We start from the raw sequence: 18068 nt of genomic DNA, 5'->3' as shown, positions 1-18068 counted from the left end.
TTTTCATAATCAAGAATGTTCTTATTCATTCTTCTTTCAATGTTGAAGATCAGTTCACAACACACGGACAAGACAATGAAATTGCATGATTTTAAATGCAGAAAGTCAGACCATATGGACAAATAAAGATTTGTACATGGCACAAATCTTTTACTATACAGTTAAAAGAACACGACTTGGAATCATGTCATTCATAACACTTTATTCCAATGTATGTTGATATAGATGCACACCGTATTTCCAAAGCAACACCAGTCGACTATGGAGTAGTTAATTAATTAGGGGAGATACATTTTTCCTCAATCATGAAACTGAGGAACATGATGCTCAGAACTCCCTTTCTGGGAACATGATAGGAGCTACGAGAGACCACAAGTAAAGCAGAGCAGTTGCCCAGGAAGTGACAATCCGAACCCACACAGAAGGCCATCCCACGTCAACCAACTTCCCACTCTCTCCAACAGATGTTGACCAACCTGTCAGAAGCATTGCAGAATACATGCTAGCAAGAGAGAAGATCAAGTGGAAGAAGGCATATGAATATGTAACTGGCTTTGCTTTCTCCTTATCTTCTTCCTCCCTTGCATCCAATGGAAGCAAAGGCTTACCTGCAGAACCAGTAGAAATGAAAGATAGTCAGTATTTGCATGTCACAAACTTCAGTAATTCAATGATATAATCAAATAACAAGACATTATTATTTCTTTTCATGCCACCAAACTCCAACATCAAATTCAGCTTCAAGGTCAATAAAACCATTCTTAGATTTCAAACTCAGATATTTGGTGACCAACTTTTTGAATTGTTAATATAAACGATGAAAGAGAAACATTGGATTTAAATAATATTTACCAGCTCGAGGGGAGCTAGGCGGGGAAAGGACTGCAGCAGAAGATCCAGCCCGCACAGCAGAATAAACAACAGATAGAACAGTTGTGACTAAACCCATTGTAACGGTGCCAGTGGAAACAGCTTTGGAGTGTTTGTGAAGACCATTGCACTCGTAATCTCTTGGTTCACTAGCCAGTGCACTATAGCAGAGATAAGTGCAGTATAATGATATTACTGAAGCAGGCAAAACACTTCCGTTTACCTGAATATGAATATAATTCAGAAACCTCAAATCCAACTAAAGTAATGAATGATCTACAAACAGGATAAAAGTAATTCCCATCTAAACAATAAAACTTCAGTAATTTATGCTTCAAGCCCAAATTAGAAAATTTCAGTCACATCCAGGCTCACAGGAATAAATATACATTTTAGAGACATCTCTACTAAGTTACCGCTCCGTAAGAAACATTAACCCAAGATAACAAAGATAGCAGAAAAGAAAGTACCTTCAATAAATAAAAAGATTATATATGAACTTTCTACATAGTAATATTTTAACCAAGTATTTAAGTCAAATCAAAACAAATGGAAAATAAGCACAAGACAAATCAATATCATATAAGAGACATATTTGGAAAATTAACATAGCGCATATGAAAAACAAGGAAAATAAATTAATAGTAGTTAACTACAATGAAAATAAATAAAAAAATGAACTTACTGCAGGATGCAAAGCCACTATGGCAAAAACAAATGCGAGAATCAGGGTCATGGTAATAAAAAAGACATTGATGCCACAGTCTTGTCCAGATGGTGTGAAGAAGTGGTAGAGAACTCCCGAGAATGCAAATGTTGCCAAATAACAAACAAGTGAAACAACAAATAGTGCAACGTACCTGTATAAATAAACAGGTAAATACTGAAATACTAATTCAAAAATATAATGACAACTAATCAAATAAAGAAAATGACACTACAGGAGTGATATAAAAAAACTAACCAGAATTGTTCATCAAATCCAACCCATTTGTCATTCCATCCATGAACAAAATCTAACAAGAGCATGACTTGAACAAGGAGAAACATGCCCGAGCCAAACTTTGATATTGTTTCTGCGTATTGTAATACCTCATCATTACCATAAACAATGAAATAATTTACATATCAAGTGCATGTGAAGTGTATGTGAACACACATATATACATATCCTCTTTCAATTCAATCTGTTTAAGCACAATAATCTTTGGTATCTCTAAAATTTAAGGCTTTTATTAAGACTGGATACTGTTTTCATTAAGATTTCAAACAAATTGTGAGTCACTCACTACACTAGACATTTAAAGAAAACAATACAGTGATCAAATGATTTTTAAAACAATATTTTGATCATGAGAAGTAATTCCAAATTCAACGAATAGCTCAAATAAATAAGGTACAAGGGTATATTATAAAGAATCTAAGGTTTATTACAACAATCTTTTCATTCCAGCTGGACTTCCATCATCCAATGACACAGCTAAGTCCTCTAACTGTGTGTTGCGGATAATAACTGAAATTTGTAAAATTCCCTTTTTTCTCAAATAGGAGTTTTTTTTTTCATATTCTGAAAATTTGAAGCTCATGATCATTTACCAAAAGCTTTTCTTTCTCCTAAAGAAAATTCTTGCCAAATTACCCCAAAATATCCCAACATTTTTGTTCCCCTTTCTATAGACATATACCCCCAAACTTATTTTTTGTTGTATCCAAACAAATATTTTAAAAATATTTTGAGCTAACTTACCCAAATAAAACTGATTCTAATTATAATCAATTGTTGAAATAATCTCATTTTTGCAGTTGTCTCAAACACACTCTATGTCTAGAAGCACAAAGAAGTCGTCTTATTCAAGGCTAGAGACATCAGGCATGAACCTGAAGTATAGCTACATTTTCCAGAGACAAATTGTACGTCCTGATACTATTTATTTCAAAGTTGTAATCATATTATGCAGGCCCAAATATATGACTAAAGCAACGTAGAAGTACAAAGAGTTCAACATGTGAGATAATCAACTACTATGGATCAATGGAAATCACATTAGAAGAAATTCTTACCATAGAAGCCGATGATCTCGTTTGGAACGAAAAACATAAAGATTACCAGAAGGAACCAACAGATAATTTTCATCATCCAACCTCCGTGGTGCATACCATCCCGAGGATCCCTCTGGGTTTTTACACCAGTCATCAAAACCGCTAGAATAGTGAAAAACAGAAAATTCCCCAAGCTAACCCGCAAAACTGCATCAGTTTCAAACCATTCTCTGCTAGGAGTGTGACTGAAGTGATTAATCCCTGCGGTATTAACAACAGCATTAACAACAACGATCTCATCTACACATCTCAAAAACTTCAGTCATCCAACAGTACACCCGCATCACCAAAACCAGCAATTAACTACACATCCTTGGAGAAAAGATATGAAAATTCAGCGTGACTTAGCTCCCAACCAAAAAATTAGTCTCATAACTAATTCAAAAGACCGAACCTTGTGAGGGATAATTCGAGACCCCACCAGAGTGCAAAGCCTTAATTATGGCTTAATATGCAACAACACTTCACCTCAGGATAAAAATTATGTACTTGTACTACATAGAATATAAGAAATTATATAACAAACCAATTTTGTACTGAAAAAAAAATAACAAAATGATATGCTTGATAATAAAACCCTAGGGCGGGCGCCATGACAATCACAACAAATGATATGCTTTCAATTAACAGCTTGTTAATTTCAAGAGTAACTCAATTTGATTTCGGACATTCATTGCATAAACAGAACTTAACAATCGTAGAGAAAATTGACGACTGAGAAATAAGATGAAGTCGATGATTATAAGGGGAAAAAAAGGAAGGGATGGTTACATGGAAGAGATTCCATGAGAGGAGCGGCGACCTCACGGAGGATCCAAGCGACGATGAGAGAGAAGGCGAAGAGGCCGCAGTAAGCGATCCGCGCGGAACGACGGCTGATTCCCGAAACGACGGTCCTGCAGGCGTCGCATGCGCACGCCGCGCAGCATGACGCAAGGCAAGAAGCTGCCCACATCGATCCTCTTCTTCTTCTTCTGAGATCGAATTAGGGTTTCACGAGTGAGGATTGGTTCAAGTGCGGGTTTTGATGAGAGGAGTTGGAATTGAATTTGATTAGGGCGAAGACGAAGACAAGGAGTGAGGAGAGCGAGAAAGAGGATGAAGAATATTTGGTAATTTCCCATGACTTGACCTTTTCACCCCTTTCATGCCGCGTCTTTTTGGGGCACTGTGTCATTTCATATATCTTTTGGGGCATGAAAACAAATATGGATAAGTACGAAACAAAATAAAATAAAATAAATACCCCTTTATTTAAATATATTAAAATATCATTATCTTGAACAATAGTGTTTTAAATGTTATTTTTGAAGAGGACTATTTCACAGGAATATATTTAGTCATTTTTTTTATAAATTTCTATCTTCTTCTATATTTTATACTTTTAGTGCTTTTTTCATGACTTTCACTGGAGTATTTCACTTTTCTTATGCATTTAGTTTTAAATTTTTTTATTTCTTACACTATATTATTTAAATTTAATTTATAATTCATTTAATTTAGTAACTAGTCCAATAAAAGACTCTTTATCAAAAAAAATCAAACAACTATTAAGTTTGGTCAGTATAATTAAACACACATTAAAAAATTCAAAAAATATTTATTTAAAAAATGTAGAATTTGCTCCTTTAAAAAATTGTTTTTTATTTAGTAAGGAAATGACACAAATGTAAGATTGAAGATGTAATTAAATTAAGAAAAACTTATGCAAACAAATAACAAAATATTTATTATTATCCACCTCTCCAAATTTTAATCAAAGAGAACAATCAATAACTTCGTTAGTATATAGGTAAAATAAGTTTGATGTCCAACTAAGTCACAAATTAATATATTATATAAATCTTTAATATTTTTTTGTGAAGATATAAATAAAAAATATATATATTTTTAAATGAAAAATAGAAAAATAATACTACTAATAATAATAAAAATAAATTAGTTTATTTTGTTAAAAAAATAAAATAAATACAATAGAACTTAATCTTTATCTTATGCATAAACTTGGTTATTTTGATGACTTAACTTTTTAATCTATTACTTTTAACTTTATTTTTATATTAAATTTTAACAAATTTTGATAAGATATTATCAAGAAAAAAAAATTAATTATCACAATATAAAATATATATCTTAAATTCAAAATATATTTTTCATTTTTCCATATCAAATCAAATCTGACCATTCACAAATCAAATAATCGATTCAAAGAAATCACAAACCAACTTGAGAAATTACTCTTCAAATAATCGAAAATCGGTTTGAGTCAATTCAGTTAAAAATATCTAATGATAAATTATTTTAAAGTTTTTTTTCTTAAAACAACTAAAATTGTTATCATTTTATGTACATATGAATTTATTATCAATAATAAATATTGATAAGTGTTATTAAAATTTTGAACTTAATAATAATTGGGGTTTGGAATAATAATAATAATTGGTTGTGGAAGCTGCAGAAGAAATCTTTTTGTGTTGGAATCCAGTTTGGCTGTTCTTTTATTGCAGATGTTGGATAATAAGAGGTTGACAAGAGAGGGTGGATTTAAGCCCGATAAATGACTTTGGAGGGATGTTGATTTTACGGACTTCTCTGTGAAGGCAACCTATAATATTTTCATGGGGGAGGAGTCTGTAGTAGTTGAGGAACTCTTCGCGGAATTCTGGACTTTAAAGACTTTACCTTCGGTACAAAGGGTGTTATGTAATATCATTCTCATTAAGGACAATCTCTTGAGACGTGATATACCGTGAGTGATCGATGTCCCCTATGTGGTGTGGAAGAAGAGTCGGTAAGACATTTATTTTTTGAATGTAGGATCTCTTGGAGAATTTGGGTTATGTGTCTCGAGTGGCTGGGGTCTTCTTTGGTTCTACATTGTGATGCACAAATGCATTTTTGAATGTTTAAACCTATAGGCTTGAAATATGCTATTATTAGGTGTTGGGGAGGCATTTGGATAGGCATTGTAAGTGAAATTTGGAATCACAGGAATAGGATTGTGTTTAAGAATGGGTAAATCTAGTGGAGGTATTTACTGTGGTACAAAGGAAGACTTGGTATTAGGTCACGGTAAAAGAAAGATTAGTTGTTTTCTCCTACTCAGATTGGTGTTTGAAATCTCATTGTAGTATGAGATATTTGAAAGATTGATTTTTTGGGATTTTTTAACTAATGTTTTTGCCCATACTTGGAAGTAGTGGTGTGTGCCCTTGGGTTGTGCTTGGAAGGTGTTTGTGTTGTGTGCAGGTCTGTCTGGCTTATAATTTCTTCTCGCAGGTTTGGTTGTTGTTTTTTGGCAATTAGGTTTTGGCGTATGTCAGACTGCTGACAAATACATGGTTTAAGTGTTGGTTTATGTGTTTATCATGAATGTGTGTTTCACGGGTGGGTTGATGTTATTGAGATTCTATATCTTGTTTTGGTTTGTAATTTTAGATAAAGTGGTGTAAGGTCGTTTGGATTCTTAGCTGGTTGGGTGCAATGAAACTGATTTTGATTTTTGTATAAGGGTTGGGTATACTGAAGTGCTTCATTTTATTTTATTTATTCTTCGTTAGAAAACGTTCATTTAAACACGATAACATATTTTATTATAATTTTTATATTTTCTTTAAAAGTTAAAAACTTATAAATATATGTTTAAAAAATTTACATTATAATATTATGATATTATATTTGTAATATGATTTAAATATAATAATTTATTTAAAATCAGTTCGAACATTGAACATTAAACCTTGAATTAATCAAGTTTTTATGAAAATAAAAGTATTTGTTAGTTTCAAATTTTAAGTATATAAACATAAACATTAACACTGTACATTTAAAATACTACATTGGTATTAATTAAATATTATCTATTTTTATTTTACAAATATTAAATAAGAAGGTAATTCTTAAAAAAATGATTCGCCCTAAGATCTATGTTCAATTCTGATTCATGATTGCCAAACATCTATTTTATAAATAAAAAATAAATAAAAAATAAATAAAAAATAAATAAAAAATAAAAACACACACATCAAATCGCAGCTTTATCTTTTCTGAGCTTATTCTGCTGCCGCTTCACACAAACGCATTTCTTTCTTCACACCATCTAAATAATCGTTATTTTGAGCAACACCCATTTCCAAGCTTCAATTTTTATCCAAAAGGTAACTCATTTCTTTGTCTAATTTTCGTTTTCCTCTACTTATGGTACCTTCTAGGTTAGTTTCACGATTGGAAATGTCACTGATAACGTATTTTCCTTGTTTAACTCACCTGTTAATTCTCAGAATGGAGAGAACTTTATGTTCTGTTCAAGGGTATAGAATTTATACATTACAGTCGTTTGTGTTTGAAAGTTTTCAAAGTTGGGTGCTCAGTAATTCTTTGATTGGTGTAAAAGTTAAATAGCACACACATCACTGGTCTTAAATTTCGGTCATAGTCAAGGTTTCATCACAATCTTTGAAATTGTGAGAATTTTGGACAAATATGGCTGTTTGTGGCCACAATTGCTTAACATTATACCGAAATCATTATCACAGACTGTGTTTTAAAACCTGGTGAAGGGTGTTTGATGAAATTAACAGAAATCAGGTCATGTGTGGCAGAGATACTATTGCTACATTAGTTTTTGTTTAAATTCTTTATTGGGCTGAATCTGACATGTGTAATAGTTACATTGTTTTCCTTCTCTGATTTGCTTTTTAAGTATTCTGAGGCTAAGTTGACAAAAATGGTAGAGCGAATTTTATGGATTATATTGTATCTAGCTTAAGTATGTTTGTGTCTTGACACAGGCATAGATTAACTATTTTGTATCTGACCATGCTTTTCTTGAGGAGTTACTGTTAAAATTCCAATCATCTTGTTAAAACTTTAGAGCATGTTTAGACAAACTTCTCCATAAGCACTTCCATGAGAGAAAATAAGGAAAAGTTGAATGAGTTTCTAGCTTGTGTATAAAAGTTTAGAAACTCTTACATAGTTCCTCTAAACATATAGTTTCTAGCTTTTGTGGGATGAATTGGAGAATTTTAGACCAGATCATGTTTGTACTTGTTCCATTAAATGTTCATGCAAAGTTTCATGTGTCATCCCTCAGCACAAACTTGAAGATAGAGCAAAGCAGTTTTTACGCGGATTAAACGAGCAATACAATAATGTTTGTTCTCATGTGTTTACTCATGGATCTGTTGTACAACAAGAACGGCAAATTCTTGGTTCTATTACACATCTTTCCTCAAACCCACTAGTAAATGTAGCTACTTTAAGTTCTTGTAGTCGCATTTGGACATACAGAAAGTGTTTGATATTGCAAACACCGGATTTCCCTCAAATACAAAACACGAAAAAATTGCTAACAATCACAGTGGAAAATTTGCACTCATTGTGGATGAATGGGACACGCTATAGATGTTTTCTATCACAAGCATGGATTTCCTCCTAGAAACTACTTTTCCAATAACAAACACACATTTGTTAATAACACTGTGACAAGAAATGATCTTCGTTTTTCTTTTTCACCTCACCAATTTTAGGCATTACTTGCTTTAATCAAACAAACTCAATTTCAATGTGTAGCTTCTTTGGATCTTAGATTCAGGAGCTACAGACCATGTTTCCTCTTACAAAACTTTTCTTCTGTAAAACTTATTAACCTTATTTCTGTTACGCTACCTAATGGTCAACAGGTTTTTGCTACTCACTCTGGTCAAGTTCAATTTTCTAATTCTTTTTACCTTACAAAGAAAGTTGTCATCTCCTTTAAGTAATTCTCATGCTACTCCGTGTTTTGAAATTTTACACATAGACATATGGGGACCTTGTTCTATTACTTCCATTCCATGCATGAACATAAATATTTCTTAACTATTGTTGATGACCATACACGCTATACTTGGATAATTCTTATGTTTTCAAAAGCTGAAACTTGTTCTCCTCACATAATTCAATTTATCACTCAAATGGAAATACAATTTGTTGTTTCTATGATAATGGAGTTGAATTTTACATGCATGATTATTTTTCTTCTAAAGGAATTGTTCATCAAACATGCATTGAAACTCCACTGCAAAATGGAATAGTAGAACCAAAGCACCAACATCTTCTATATGTTACAAGAACATTACTTTTTCAGTCTCATCTTCCACAAGAGTTTTGGTGTTTTGCACTACAACATGCACATACCTCATTAATTGCATTCAAACACCCTTTTTAAATAACACTTCAACTTTTGAAAATCTTCATAAACATAGATGTGACATTTCTATTATACGTGTGTTTGGCTGTTTATGCTATGCAAGTACTATCACTGCACACTGCACACTGCAAGAAACTTGATCCTGGAGCTCATCCCTGTGTAATTTTTTACAAAGATCATTTTCCTTACATTCATCACAATTCTATAGTACCTTCTTCTTCACCTTCTTTACCTGTATCCACTTCTTTTCCTTTGTCAGATCATCTACACTTACTCAGGTACCAAATATTTATACTGATACCGTTAACATTGTTCCTTCTACTGAAATTCAAGTCTCTCAATCCATTAATATTCGACATTCCAATCGTTCACGTCAACCCCTTACCTACCTTCAAGATTATCACCAAGCATATACACTAACTAGTATCAATTTTGCAGGTATTAGTTATCCTCTTGAAAATTTTCTTTTCTTATAATTGTCTCTCGTTCTTTTCATCATTATATCATGTTTAGCAAAGTCATATCGAAAGCTTCCAAGTCTGATTGTTGGCTTAAGGCTATGCATGTTGAAATTACTGCTTTAGAAGCAAATAATACTTGGACTCTCACTGATTTACCCCCTCACAAAACTACAATGGGATGTCTCTGGATTTTCAAAATTAAACACAGTGTAGATGGCAGCATAGAACGTTACAAAGCTTGATTAGTGGCCAAGGGCTATACACAAATGGAAGGTCTTGATTTTTTTAATACGTTTTTACCCTATTGCAAATCTCACAACAGTCCATTTTCTCTAGCTCTTGTAGCTATTCATAAATGGAGAGCTAGATATAAATAATGCATTTTTACATGGAGAGCTTAATGAAGAGGAATCCATATCTTCCAGAAAAAATACGTTTTGGATTTACAATCTGATAATAGTATGCCTGTTTCAACTCCTATTGATTATAACACCGGGATTCACTCTAATTCCGCATTTAAGTCACTTTGTTTTCCTGACTGACTTTAGACCACAGTCAAGCAGCTTTTTGTGTTCTTCGTTATTTGAAAGGTACACCTGGTTCTGGTATTTTTCTTGCTGCAAATAGTATTCTTCAACATAAAGTCTTTAGTGACTCAGACTGGGCCAGCTGTATTGATTTGTGGCACTCTATTACTGGTTTTTCAATTTATATTGGTGATTCATTAATATCATGGCGTTCTAAGAAACAATCCACTGATTCTAGAAGTTCTTCAGAGGTAGAATATCATGCCTTAGCATCTACTAGTGAGATTCAGTGGTTGACTTTTATTCATGAAGATTTTTGCCTTCCATTCATTTGTCTATCACTGTTATACTGTGATAACCAATCGGTATTACAGATTTCTTCTAATCAAGTTTCCCATGAACACACTAAACATAATGATATCAACATTGTTAGAGAAAAGTTAACAGTGGACTGCTCAAACTCTTGCCAATCTCTGCTTCTTTACAACTTGCTGATGTGTATACCAAGGCTTTATCTCCTACTGTTTTTCAAACCATTTGTTTCTAGCTGGGAATGTTAAATATTCATTCCCAGCTTGAGGGGAGGCTCTTAATACTGTTAATTTCTACTTTTCTGTTACTATTTACTGTATTCTTCTGTTACATTTTCTATTTACTGTACAGTTGTTTATTTTGCTTCCCTAATTGTATATAAACACTCATGATACCATATGTAATACAAAAGCCTTTGTTGATCAATTTCTAGCATATTATTGCATTTTCAATTGTTACTCTCTGTTATAAACCAATTTTAGTTTATGGATTTTCTGTAAAAAATTGTCCAACCAGACTCTTAAAAAGACTTATTGTGGATTAATTGATAATTGACTATGAACTTTTGCTGATGATTGTTTTGAAGAATTGCCGAGTGTCAAATTTAACTACAGGGTGAAAAATTTAATTATGATTGTATATTCAATGATTCCATCTTCCTGAAGCTTCATGATTGAATCTGGAAAACTGATAGTTTACCAATCTTTTAAAACTATACATAATTTTTTAAAATCTTGCTAATGAAACTGTTTATTTCACTTTTTTTCTTAGTTTTCAACGTCTCAGAACCTATTAAAGTTTTGCTAAGTTGACATATGTTTCGAAACTGGCTCAAAGAAAAGTTAAAATTATCTAATACAAAATGTCCCCTATGTTGGATCTTAAACAAATCTCTGACTGTCTGAATTCTTTGTTGTTACAGCTTCTTTTCCAGTTATCAACACAAAGGTACTTCCTTATATTCTCAGTATAGGAAATAAGTGTGGTAGATGGAATCCACAAGCTCAAGAGTCAATGTTTCAAACTCCAGACAATCTTCTAAGCAGCTTCTGTTTGACCGTCGCTATGGATGGGTGTAATCTCTCTCCCCCATCTTTCCCTTTCTCTCTCTTTCATATGTATTAATGTTGTCCCTACTATATTTTTCAAATATTGGTTTGTCTGACAGAATCGATGAGTGGAAAGACCCAGCAGAGGAAGCACTTGATGGAGGCAGAGGAATGTAAGACATTTCCCTTTTCTATTAAATCTTTTGATGTGGCTTCTGAATACACAAAAAGTCAATGATGTACTTTATAAGCATTGTCTGTGCGATCTACTGCTTAGTTTTCTAATTTAAGGAGCGCAAAAAGCAAATGAAATTATCTACACAAGCTAAGCAACAAAACACCTTTTTCATATATACTTTACTTGCTAATTAATTTTCTTTCTTTTTTCTGTCTAAAGGTTTTGCATAGTGCCACTTGCCAAAGCCTTGGTGCAGAAGGCCTCACAATCGGTATGATGACAACTTTATCATTGTTAGAAGCATCACTTTGTTTTGAGCCTAGCATTTACTTCCTTTAATATATTTTTGTTTTCTTGATTTTATCATCGCTATCAGTTTATTGCTTACACTGTTTTTAGCTGGCCTATTTTGATTTATTCTTCTTATGCCTTGCTCCAATATATTCATCTTTGCTCCTCCATTATAAGTTTTATCAGTGAATAATTGGTGGATTTTTTTTCGAAGACACAGCAAGCATGACTTTGAAAATGTTTGTAACTAATAATGTGCATATAAGATCAAGATTCAAGGACCATGATCATCAAATACAAAGTTAAATTCTCTGCATATTAGACATTATTCATGATCAAATACTATCCATATGTATAAAAGGCTGAATTACTTTACTTCTATTTGTTTAACTAGGATATTACATTACAAGACTACAAGAGTGACTATTAGTTGATGGAAACACAGCTGCTCTTGATCTGAGATCTTCAAATTGATGTATAATTTACAGTAAACAAGCTACATTAATTAAACAGTACATGTTTTGAATGCCGCAACTTTGTGATCACCAATCACCGTTTTGCCTTATATTAAAGAGGAGAGCCTACCCATAGAAACAAATGAAAGATGTGGAGTAGGCTGTTTTAAATTCATTACTATTCAGTAGTTTATGATGAATAGTTATATAGGTTTTAGAAGTTGAGAGGATCAAACATCGTGTAAGGATTGTAAGTTTGAAATTGTTTGACGTATATGCTCAACTGAAATGTTAGGATTTGTAAGATCCAATTTTGTTTCTAGTGTTGATTAACCGGTAATATTGAGGTAAATCAGTAGTGACAACTTATGGAATAGTTTGTTTGTATTTCTCAGGAGTAAGAAACGTTATTTTTTCAACAAATTCTTATTTTTAATACCTAAACAAATGCAGGCAGCAAAGGCAATGTGATCAGAGCAGAGTTGGAAAAAATGCCTTAGTGTATCTAATTTTACTTGTTATGATATGAATCAAAAAGTGTTATTGGGTTGAAGTATTGTTACTACTCCATCATTAAACTTGTTTGTGACTTCCACAATCTCTTTTTGTAGATAAATTTGGCAGTAATCTCGGTCAAAAAAGCTTCAGAAAAGCCAGAACTGTTTTCCCCTCAGATGCTGCAGAGTAATTTAGATGACGGTGTTAAGAGCTTTAGGACATTTTACAAAAACATTGCGAGTAAAGGTTTCATCCTCAACAAGAATTCTCAGTCACATGCCTCCAATACCTCTTCCCTCTCACATAGAGAAAACAATGAATGAAAGAACAAAGTTAGTTTGTCGTCAAAATTAGTGTAGAATTGTAGCTGATGAGGAGAAAAATATTATAATCTATGTCTAGAATACAATTTATCATCTACTCTCCTATCTTTTCATTTCTAATACAATACTCCAAAACGACAATTATTTGGATGTTATTCGGCGTTTGGATTGGCAATATATCTTGTCACATTTTTGTATGTCATGTATAACTATTATTTACAAACCATGTCTCTCCAAAGCCAAGAATGGGTATTCAATTGACTCCTATTTAACTGTAATATTCCCAATGCCTTTCAATTTTTTTGTATTTGATGTATAATGACATAGACCCTAAACCTAAAAATGTCATGAATTCTACTCTACAAAAAGATTATAGCAACTTTTCCTTTCAATTAGTTCGATCTTTTGCTTCCCTCTTATTTTTAAATAAACACTCTTTATTTCTCATGATATTCAAATGTGTAAAATTATTTTTTGTGAACTAATAAATCTAAGGAATATGATAAATCAATTAGGAAATTTACACAAGGTAAATTAATGATGCGAACACAGCATTGTTCAATTGGGTGGTTTAAGGAAAAAACTTCATATGGATACATTTTATAAAATAAGTATCGAACCATCTAACTTTAAGCTATTTGCAAAATCATATTGTGCACCTTTAATTGTCATCTAATTCTTTACCGTGAAAAAATTATGCTTTTGATGAAACAAAACTTCAACACAAAAAAGACATTATGGTAAAAAAATATTGAAGCTCGAAAACATGAAAGAAAATAGAGATTAGAGACCTTAGCATGACATGGCAACAATTAAAATTTTTTGTTCTGACAATTATAGTTTTCTTCACAGTAAAATAGAACATAACTAACTGACTTTGTAATACTTAAAAATTATGAATTTCGAAAACTTTTTTTGACATCCCAGCATTAGGCATGAACAAGTTAACAAAGAGAATGTTTATAGATGTTATTACATGTTTGAAATATTGTTTGCAGCAATTTTATAATTTTTTATTACAACATGTTACTGTGTGGATTCTCTTGAGATCCAATAAATTTTAGAACGAACTTGTTTCCCTATACTTCACTTGTGGAATGAGACTCGGGTGTAAAAAACAGCATTATATGGGAATTAGTCCATCTTCATACGGGGCGTAAAATTTAACTTCCACAATCAAATCATTATATCACACCATAGGGGCAACACAAAAGAAAACATATAATAACTTAATCAGATGACATAAAAATTCTAAAGCAAACAAAGTAAAACAAATTCCAAGATTATCATATCTAGAGTCCAAGATGACCAGCAAAACTGAAATGGAGTTCGATTGGTATACACCTCAAACCAAAACTTCAAAACACTAACTAGCATACTACTCAGTACTTAACAGGAGCAAGGATTTCAATTTGGGAACCAAGCTTCTCCTCTGCAACCTTCTCAGCTTTCACCCTTAATTTGGCAAGCTGCTTCTTCCTCTCATAACACAATAGAGCTCTATCCTTCCTCTTCTTTTCCAGTTCCTGTTAGCAACATAGCAATTAGAAACCCCAAAAATAAAAAATTACAACAGTAGCAGAGCCACATTATGCTACACTGAGACCAAATTGTCATACATAAACCCTAAACCCTAAACCAAATTGTCATACATAACTCACCCAGTGATTTTCCTCAACAATTCACCAGGAAAAAAATAAAATAGTAAGCACAAAAAAAGGAGGTAAGAACTCACCCTGATGGTATCATAATAGTTCCATCCAACCTCAGATGACAATTTGCCTAGAAGACAGTATTTGTGTCCCTTCTGAAGCCTCAACACCCTGGTTAATTCCATTCACCAGTTCAGCATCCACAAAAACCACAATAATAACATCCAAACAGATTGAGGAACCGAAATCAATTCTTCTAAATTAATAAAAATACTAAGGAAAACTCACTTGAGAGCATCAGGGACAACCATCCTCTTAGTCTTGTCGTATGGAGGAGGAATACCTTCATACACCTTCAATCGATCAAGAGCAGCTTCCCCACGCTTTGTCTTGTGAGGAATCATCCTGAAAACACAAACATCCTTCTCAGAAAAACATTCCACTAATTAACAACATTAATATCCTTCATCGCAACACATACTCTAAGAATGCAAAAATTACACAGTAATCCCCAAAACATCGAAACACAATCCCACTATCCTTCATTGCAAGAATTAGTATCTAACATTGAAAAAAATACAAATTAATCCCCAAAACATCAAACACTACCCAACTAGTCAAGGTTGAATACACGGATCACTTAACCCCTTAAACACGATTAAAATCAAGCACAATATTCATTGTGAAAGATACAATTTTTCATCCACAAACATCAATACACATCAATTTACTAAGACATTCATCATGTCATGGGAAAAAATTAGACTTTTGGAACTCGAGGTTTCAATTATACAATGTCCTACCAATTGCAAATATTAAAAAAGTGTAAATTAATGATTTTTTTTTCAAAAGAGGCAAAAAGGTATGAAACTAACCCACGAACGGTGCGCCAGAAGATCTTGCCGGGAGCCCGGAAGTGAATGGGGCCATGAGAGGGTTTGGTGTTCATGCGCTTGCGGAGGAAACGCATGTACTTCATCTTCTGTCTCACGAGTCCCCCGGAGATGCAAATCTCCTCGCACCTGACCACCACCACCTTTTGCCCATTGAGAAGCTCCTTGGCCACGATCGAGGCCAGTCTTCCCAGCATGTGGTGGCGCGCGTCCACAACCACCCTCTTGGCGCAGATCCCTGAACCTGAAACCATTTTTCTCTCTCCCTTTCTCTCTCACAACACTGATGGTTGGTTCGTTGGTCTCTTCCTCTGTGTGTCTGTGCTAAGGTTTTGAGTATAAGAGGGAGGCGCAGAAGGATTACTGGATTAGGGTTTTTTGTTGCTGGAGAGTGTGGGTTGGGCTTTTCACCCAACGGGCCTAACCCACCTTCTCAACAAAATTTAAAATATTTAGTTTTACATTTTATTATATTTTTTTGCTGCTGGTGAAATTTATGAACAAGTTGGGTTTTGAGTTTATTTTTTTTAAACATTTTAAGTTAATTATATGATAATCAGATTATTAAAGTTATATTATAAATAATTAAAAATTCAATTAATTACATCAAGTAAGCAAATTACATAAAATAAAAAATAAATCATGATCTCAGAGGAAAAAAAAATGTTCATTCTTAAGCTTTTTTGAATATTTTTTTCATTTTTTCCAATTTTAACTTCCACATAAGTAGCTTAATATTTTTTTATAACAAATTCAATGTTTACAATTTCATTTTAAAAGTTTACAAAATGCAAGTAAAACAATATATTTATTATAATATTATTTAAATTTGACTATCTCATGTGAAAAAAATTGAGAGTTGAATATTTCTATGTGAAAAAATAAATAATAAATAAGAATATTAAAAATGAGTAGAAATAATCAAAAGTGTTTCCTAAAAACTATTTAATTTAATGAAATTGAGACTTATGTTTCTTAAAATGTAATACATCATTTGAACGAAATTACATAAATGAAGAATGTGTAATCAAGATAATGATAAAAAAAAAGATAATGATAAAAGAGAAAGTACCTTTATGGGTATAAGTGAAATTTTTTAATATTGAATAAGTCTAGCAATAATTGAAATAGGGAATGAAAAATTGTATGGTCAGAGAAAGAATAAGGATTTTTCAAATGAAACGAAACTAAGGATACGAAAGAATAACAAAGTTAAGTTTTTTTATGTTACCTAATAAGTTATGGGTGTTTTAGTAATTTAAAATAGGGATGAAGTTGGATATATGGAATCAAGGATAGCGTGTGTGTGTGTGTATATATATATATATATATATATATATTCTCATCTCCATTTTCGTACTCAATTTTAAATTTTGGTATAACTCATACTCATACTCATGTCCAATTAATGTGAGGGTTTCCATAAAAAACTTAGACGAGTTTGGACAATACCCATAGAAATGAGTTTATTTGTCATACCTATAAGGTTGTAACTTCCTACATATATCCACATCAAGGTAGACATCTAAAGTAGATAGAAATACACGAAAGTTTTGTTTTCCTTTTCAACTCATTTGTAAAGAGTAGCCAAACTCCACTTTATAAATAGGAGTTCCTCCTACAATTACATTGGAAATTGAAAAAAAACAAGTTTTGTGAGAATTTTGAGTGTATTTAAAGTATGAAACACTTTCAAAATGAGTCTTATTTTGAAGAGTTTCTTCAAGTGGGAAATTTTCATAACATTTATATCTTATTCTTTAACTAAGGTATCACGTTCTTCATGATGTTTCTTATGATAGTTGGTCGTAAGCTTTTATTTTCTCCATGGAGTTTGTTTCCTTCAAGGTCACCTTGACTTGATAGCTTACCTTTTCCAAAGGAGTCTTACATCACAATTTGTGTTTAACTATTATATTAGATAACAATTCATGTTGTCCTACTTTATCCATATTTTTTACTTTCTATTTATCCTATATATCTAAAATCATTTAATCCATATTTTTAGTTTTATTTTTATCACACTTCATAGCATGATAGTTAAAATGAGAAATATCATATATATTTTCTTTCACCAATAACGTATATTTTGTTGGAATCATTTACTTTGCGCTTTCTTTTCCATTCTTACCCACTCTTTCTTAGTAAAATCCCTCTAATAATCAAATATGTTAACCCTATTGCTTTTATTTTTTTCAAATTCAATAGTTTATTTTTCAATAGCACGTTCCTTAATTTCATTGTCATAAAGGAACATACTATATAT

The 18068-nt window shown here is 32.3% G+C and overlaps 3 protein-coding genes across 5 annotated transcripts; 1 reads left to right on the top strand and 2 right to left on the bottom strand.

The window, feature by feature from the left end:
• LOC137826212 (Serinc-domain containing serine and sphingolipid biosynthesis protein) lies at positions 1-4122 on the bottom strand. Its single transcript, XM_068632099.2, has 6 exons — positions 3742-4122; positions 2932-3171; positions 1835-1946; positions 1556-1730; positions 853-1093; positions 1-608 (listed from the first exon to the last, which is right to left on the bottom strand). The coding sequence occupies exons 1-6, from the start codon at positions 3923-3925 to the stop codon at positions 328-330; spliced, it is 1233 nt and encodes a 410-aa protein (XP_068488200.1). The 5' UTR covers positions 3926-4122; the 3' UTR covers positions 1-327.
• Positions 4123-7001: 2879 nt separating this feature from the next.
• On the top strand, positions 7002-13459 carry LOC137825483 (uncharacterized). 3 transcript variants are annotated; one of them, XM_090293756.1, is made up of 5 exons: positions 7002-7127; positions 11386-11538; positions 11632-11685; positions 11910-11961; positions 12376-12758. In XM_090293756.1, the coding sequence occupies exons 2-5, from the start codon at positions 11453-11455 to the stop codon at positions 12409-12411; spliced, it is 228 nt and encodes a 75-aa protein (XP_090149882.1). In that variant the 5' UTR covers positions 7002-7127; positions 11386-11452; the 3' UTR covers positions 12412-12758. The 3 variants fall into 3 exon arrangements, with proteins under 3 accessions (XP_090149882.1, XP_090149883.1, XP_068487250.2); XM_068631149.2 differs by lacking the exon at positions 12376-12758 and adding an exon at positions 13048-13459 and having other exon boundaries at positions 7010-7127; positions 11386-11536; XM_090293757.1 differs by lacking the exon at positions 12376-12758 and having other exon boundaries at positions 7004-7127; positions 11910-11967.
• A 999-nt stretch (positions 13460-14458) lies between these two features.
• On the bottom strand, positions 14459-16215 carry LOC137825484 (large ribosomal subunit protein uL13w). The gene is made up of 4 exons (XM_068631150.1): positions 15785-16215; positions 15198-15314; positions 14993-15080; positions 14459-14783 (listed from the first exon to the last, which is right to left on the bottom strand). The coding sequence occupies exons 1-4, from the start codon at positions 16054-16056 to the stop codon at positions 14640-14642; spliced, it is 621 nt and encodes a 206-aa protein (XP_068487251.1). The 5' UTR covers positions 16057-16215; the 3' UTR covers positions 14459-14639.
• Between the last annotated feature and the right edge of the window lie 1853 nt (positions 16216-18068).

Source organism: Phaseolus vulgaris, chromosome 8 (assembly GCF_051622355.1).
Source record: "Phaseolus vulgaris cultivar YP4 chromosome 8, ASM5162235v1, whole genome shotgun sequence".
Taxonomy (NCBI): Eukaryota; Viridiplantae; Streptophyta; class Magnoliopsida; order Fabales; family Fabaceae; genus Phaseolus; species Phaseolus vulgaris.
This window is presented reverse-complemented; position numbering and strand designations above follow the sequence as displayed.

Excerpts from the sequence above, each read along its gene's own strand:
- LOC137826212 (XM_068632099.2), bottom strand. The coding sequence starts at position 3,925 with ATGTGGGCAGCTTCTTGCCTTGCGTCATGCTGCGCGGCGTGCGCATGC. Across the intron at positions 1,731-1,834 it reads GGATTTGATGAACAATTCTG|GTACGTTGCACTATTTGTTG; the intron begins GTTAGTTTTTTT and ends TTATTTATACAG. Across the intron at positions 1,094-1,555 it reads TAGTGGCTTTGCATCCTGCA|GTAAACGGAAGTGTTTTGCC; the intron begins GTAAGTTCATTT and ends ATTCATATTCAG.
- LOC137825483 (XM_068631149.2), top strand. The coding sequence starts at position 11,478 with ATGTTTCAAACTCCAGACAATCTTCTAAGCAGCTTCTGTTTGACCGTC. Across the intron at positions 11,537-11,631 it reads TTGACCGTCGCTATGGATGG|AATCGATGAGTGGAAAGACC; the intron begins GTGTAATCTCTC and ends TTTGTCTGACAG. Across the intron at positions 11,686-11,909 it reads CTTGATGGAGGCAGAGGAAT|GTTTTGCATAGTGCCACTTG; the intron begins GTAAGACATTTC and ends TTCTGTCTAAAG.
- LOC137825484 (XM_068631150.1), bottom strand. The coding sequence starts at position 16,056 with ATGGTTTCAGGTTCAGGGATCTGCGCCAAGAGGGTGGTTGTGGACGCG. Across the intron at positions 15,315-15,784 it reads TTCTGGCGCACCGTTCGTGG|GATGATTCCTCACAAGACAA; the intron begins GTTAGTTTCATA and ends TTGTGTTTTCAG. Across the intron at positions 14,784-14,992 it reads ACTATTATGATACCATCAGG|GAACTGGAAAAGAAGAGGAA; the intron begins GTGAGTTCTTAC and ends TGTTGCTAACAG.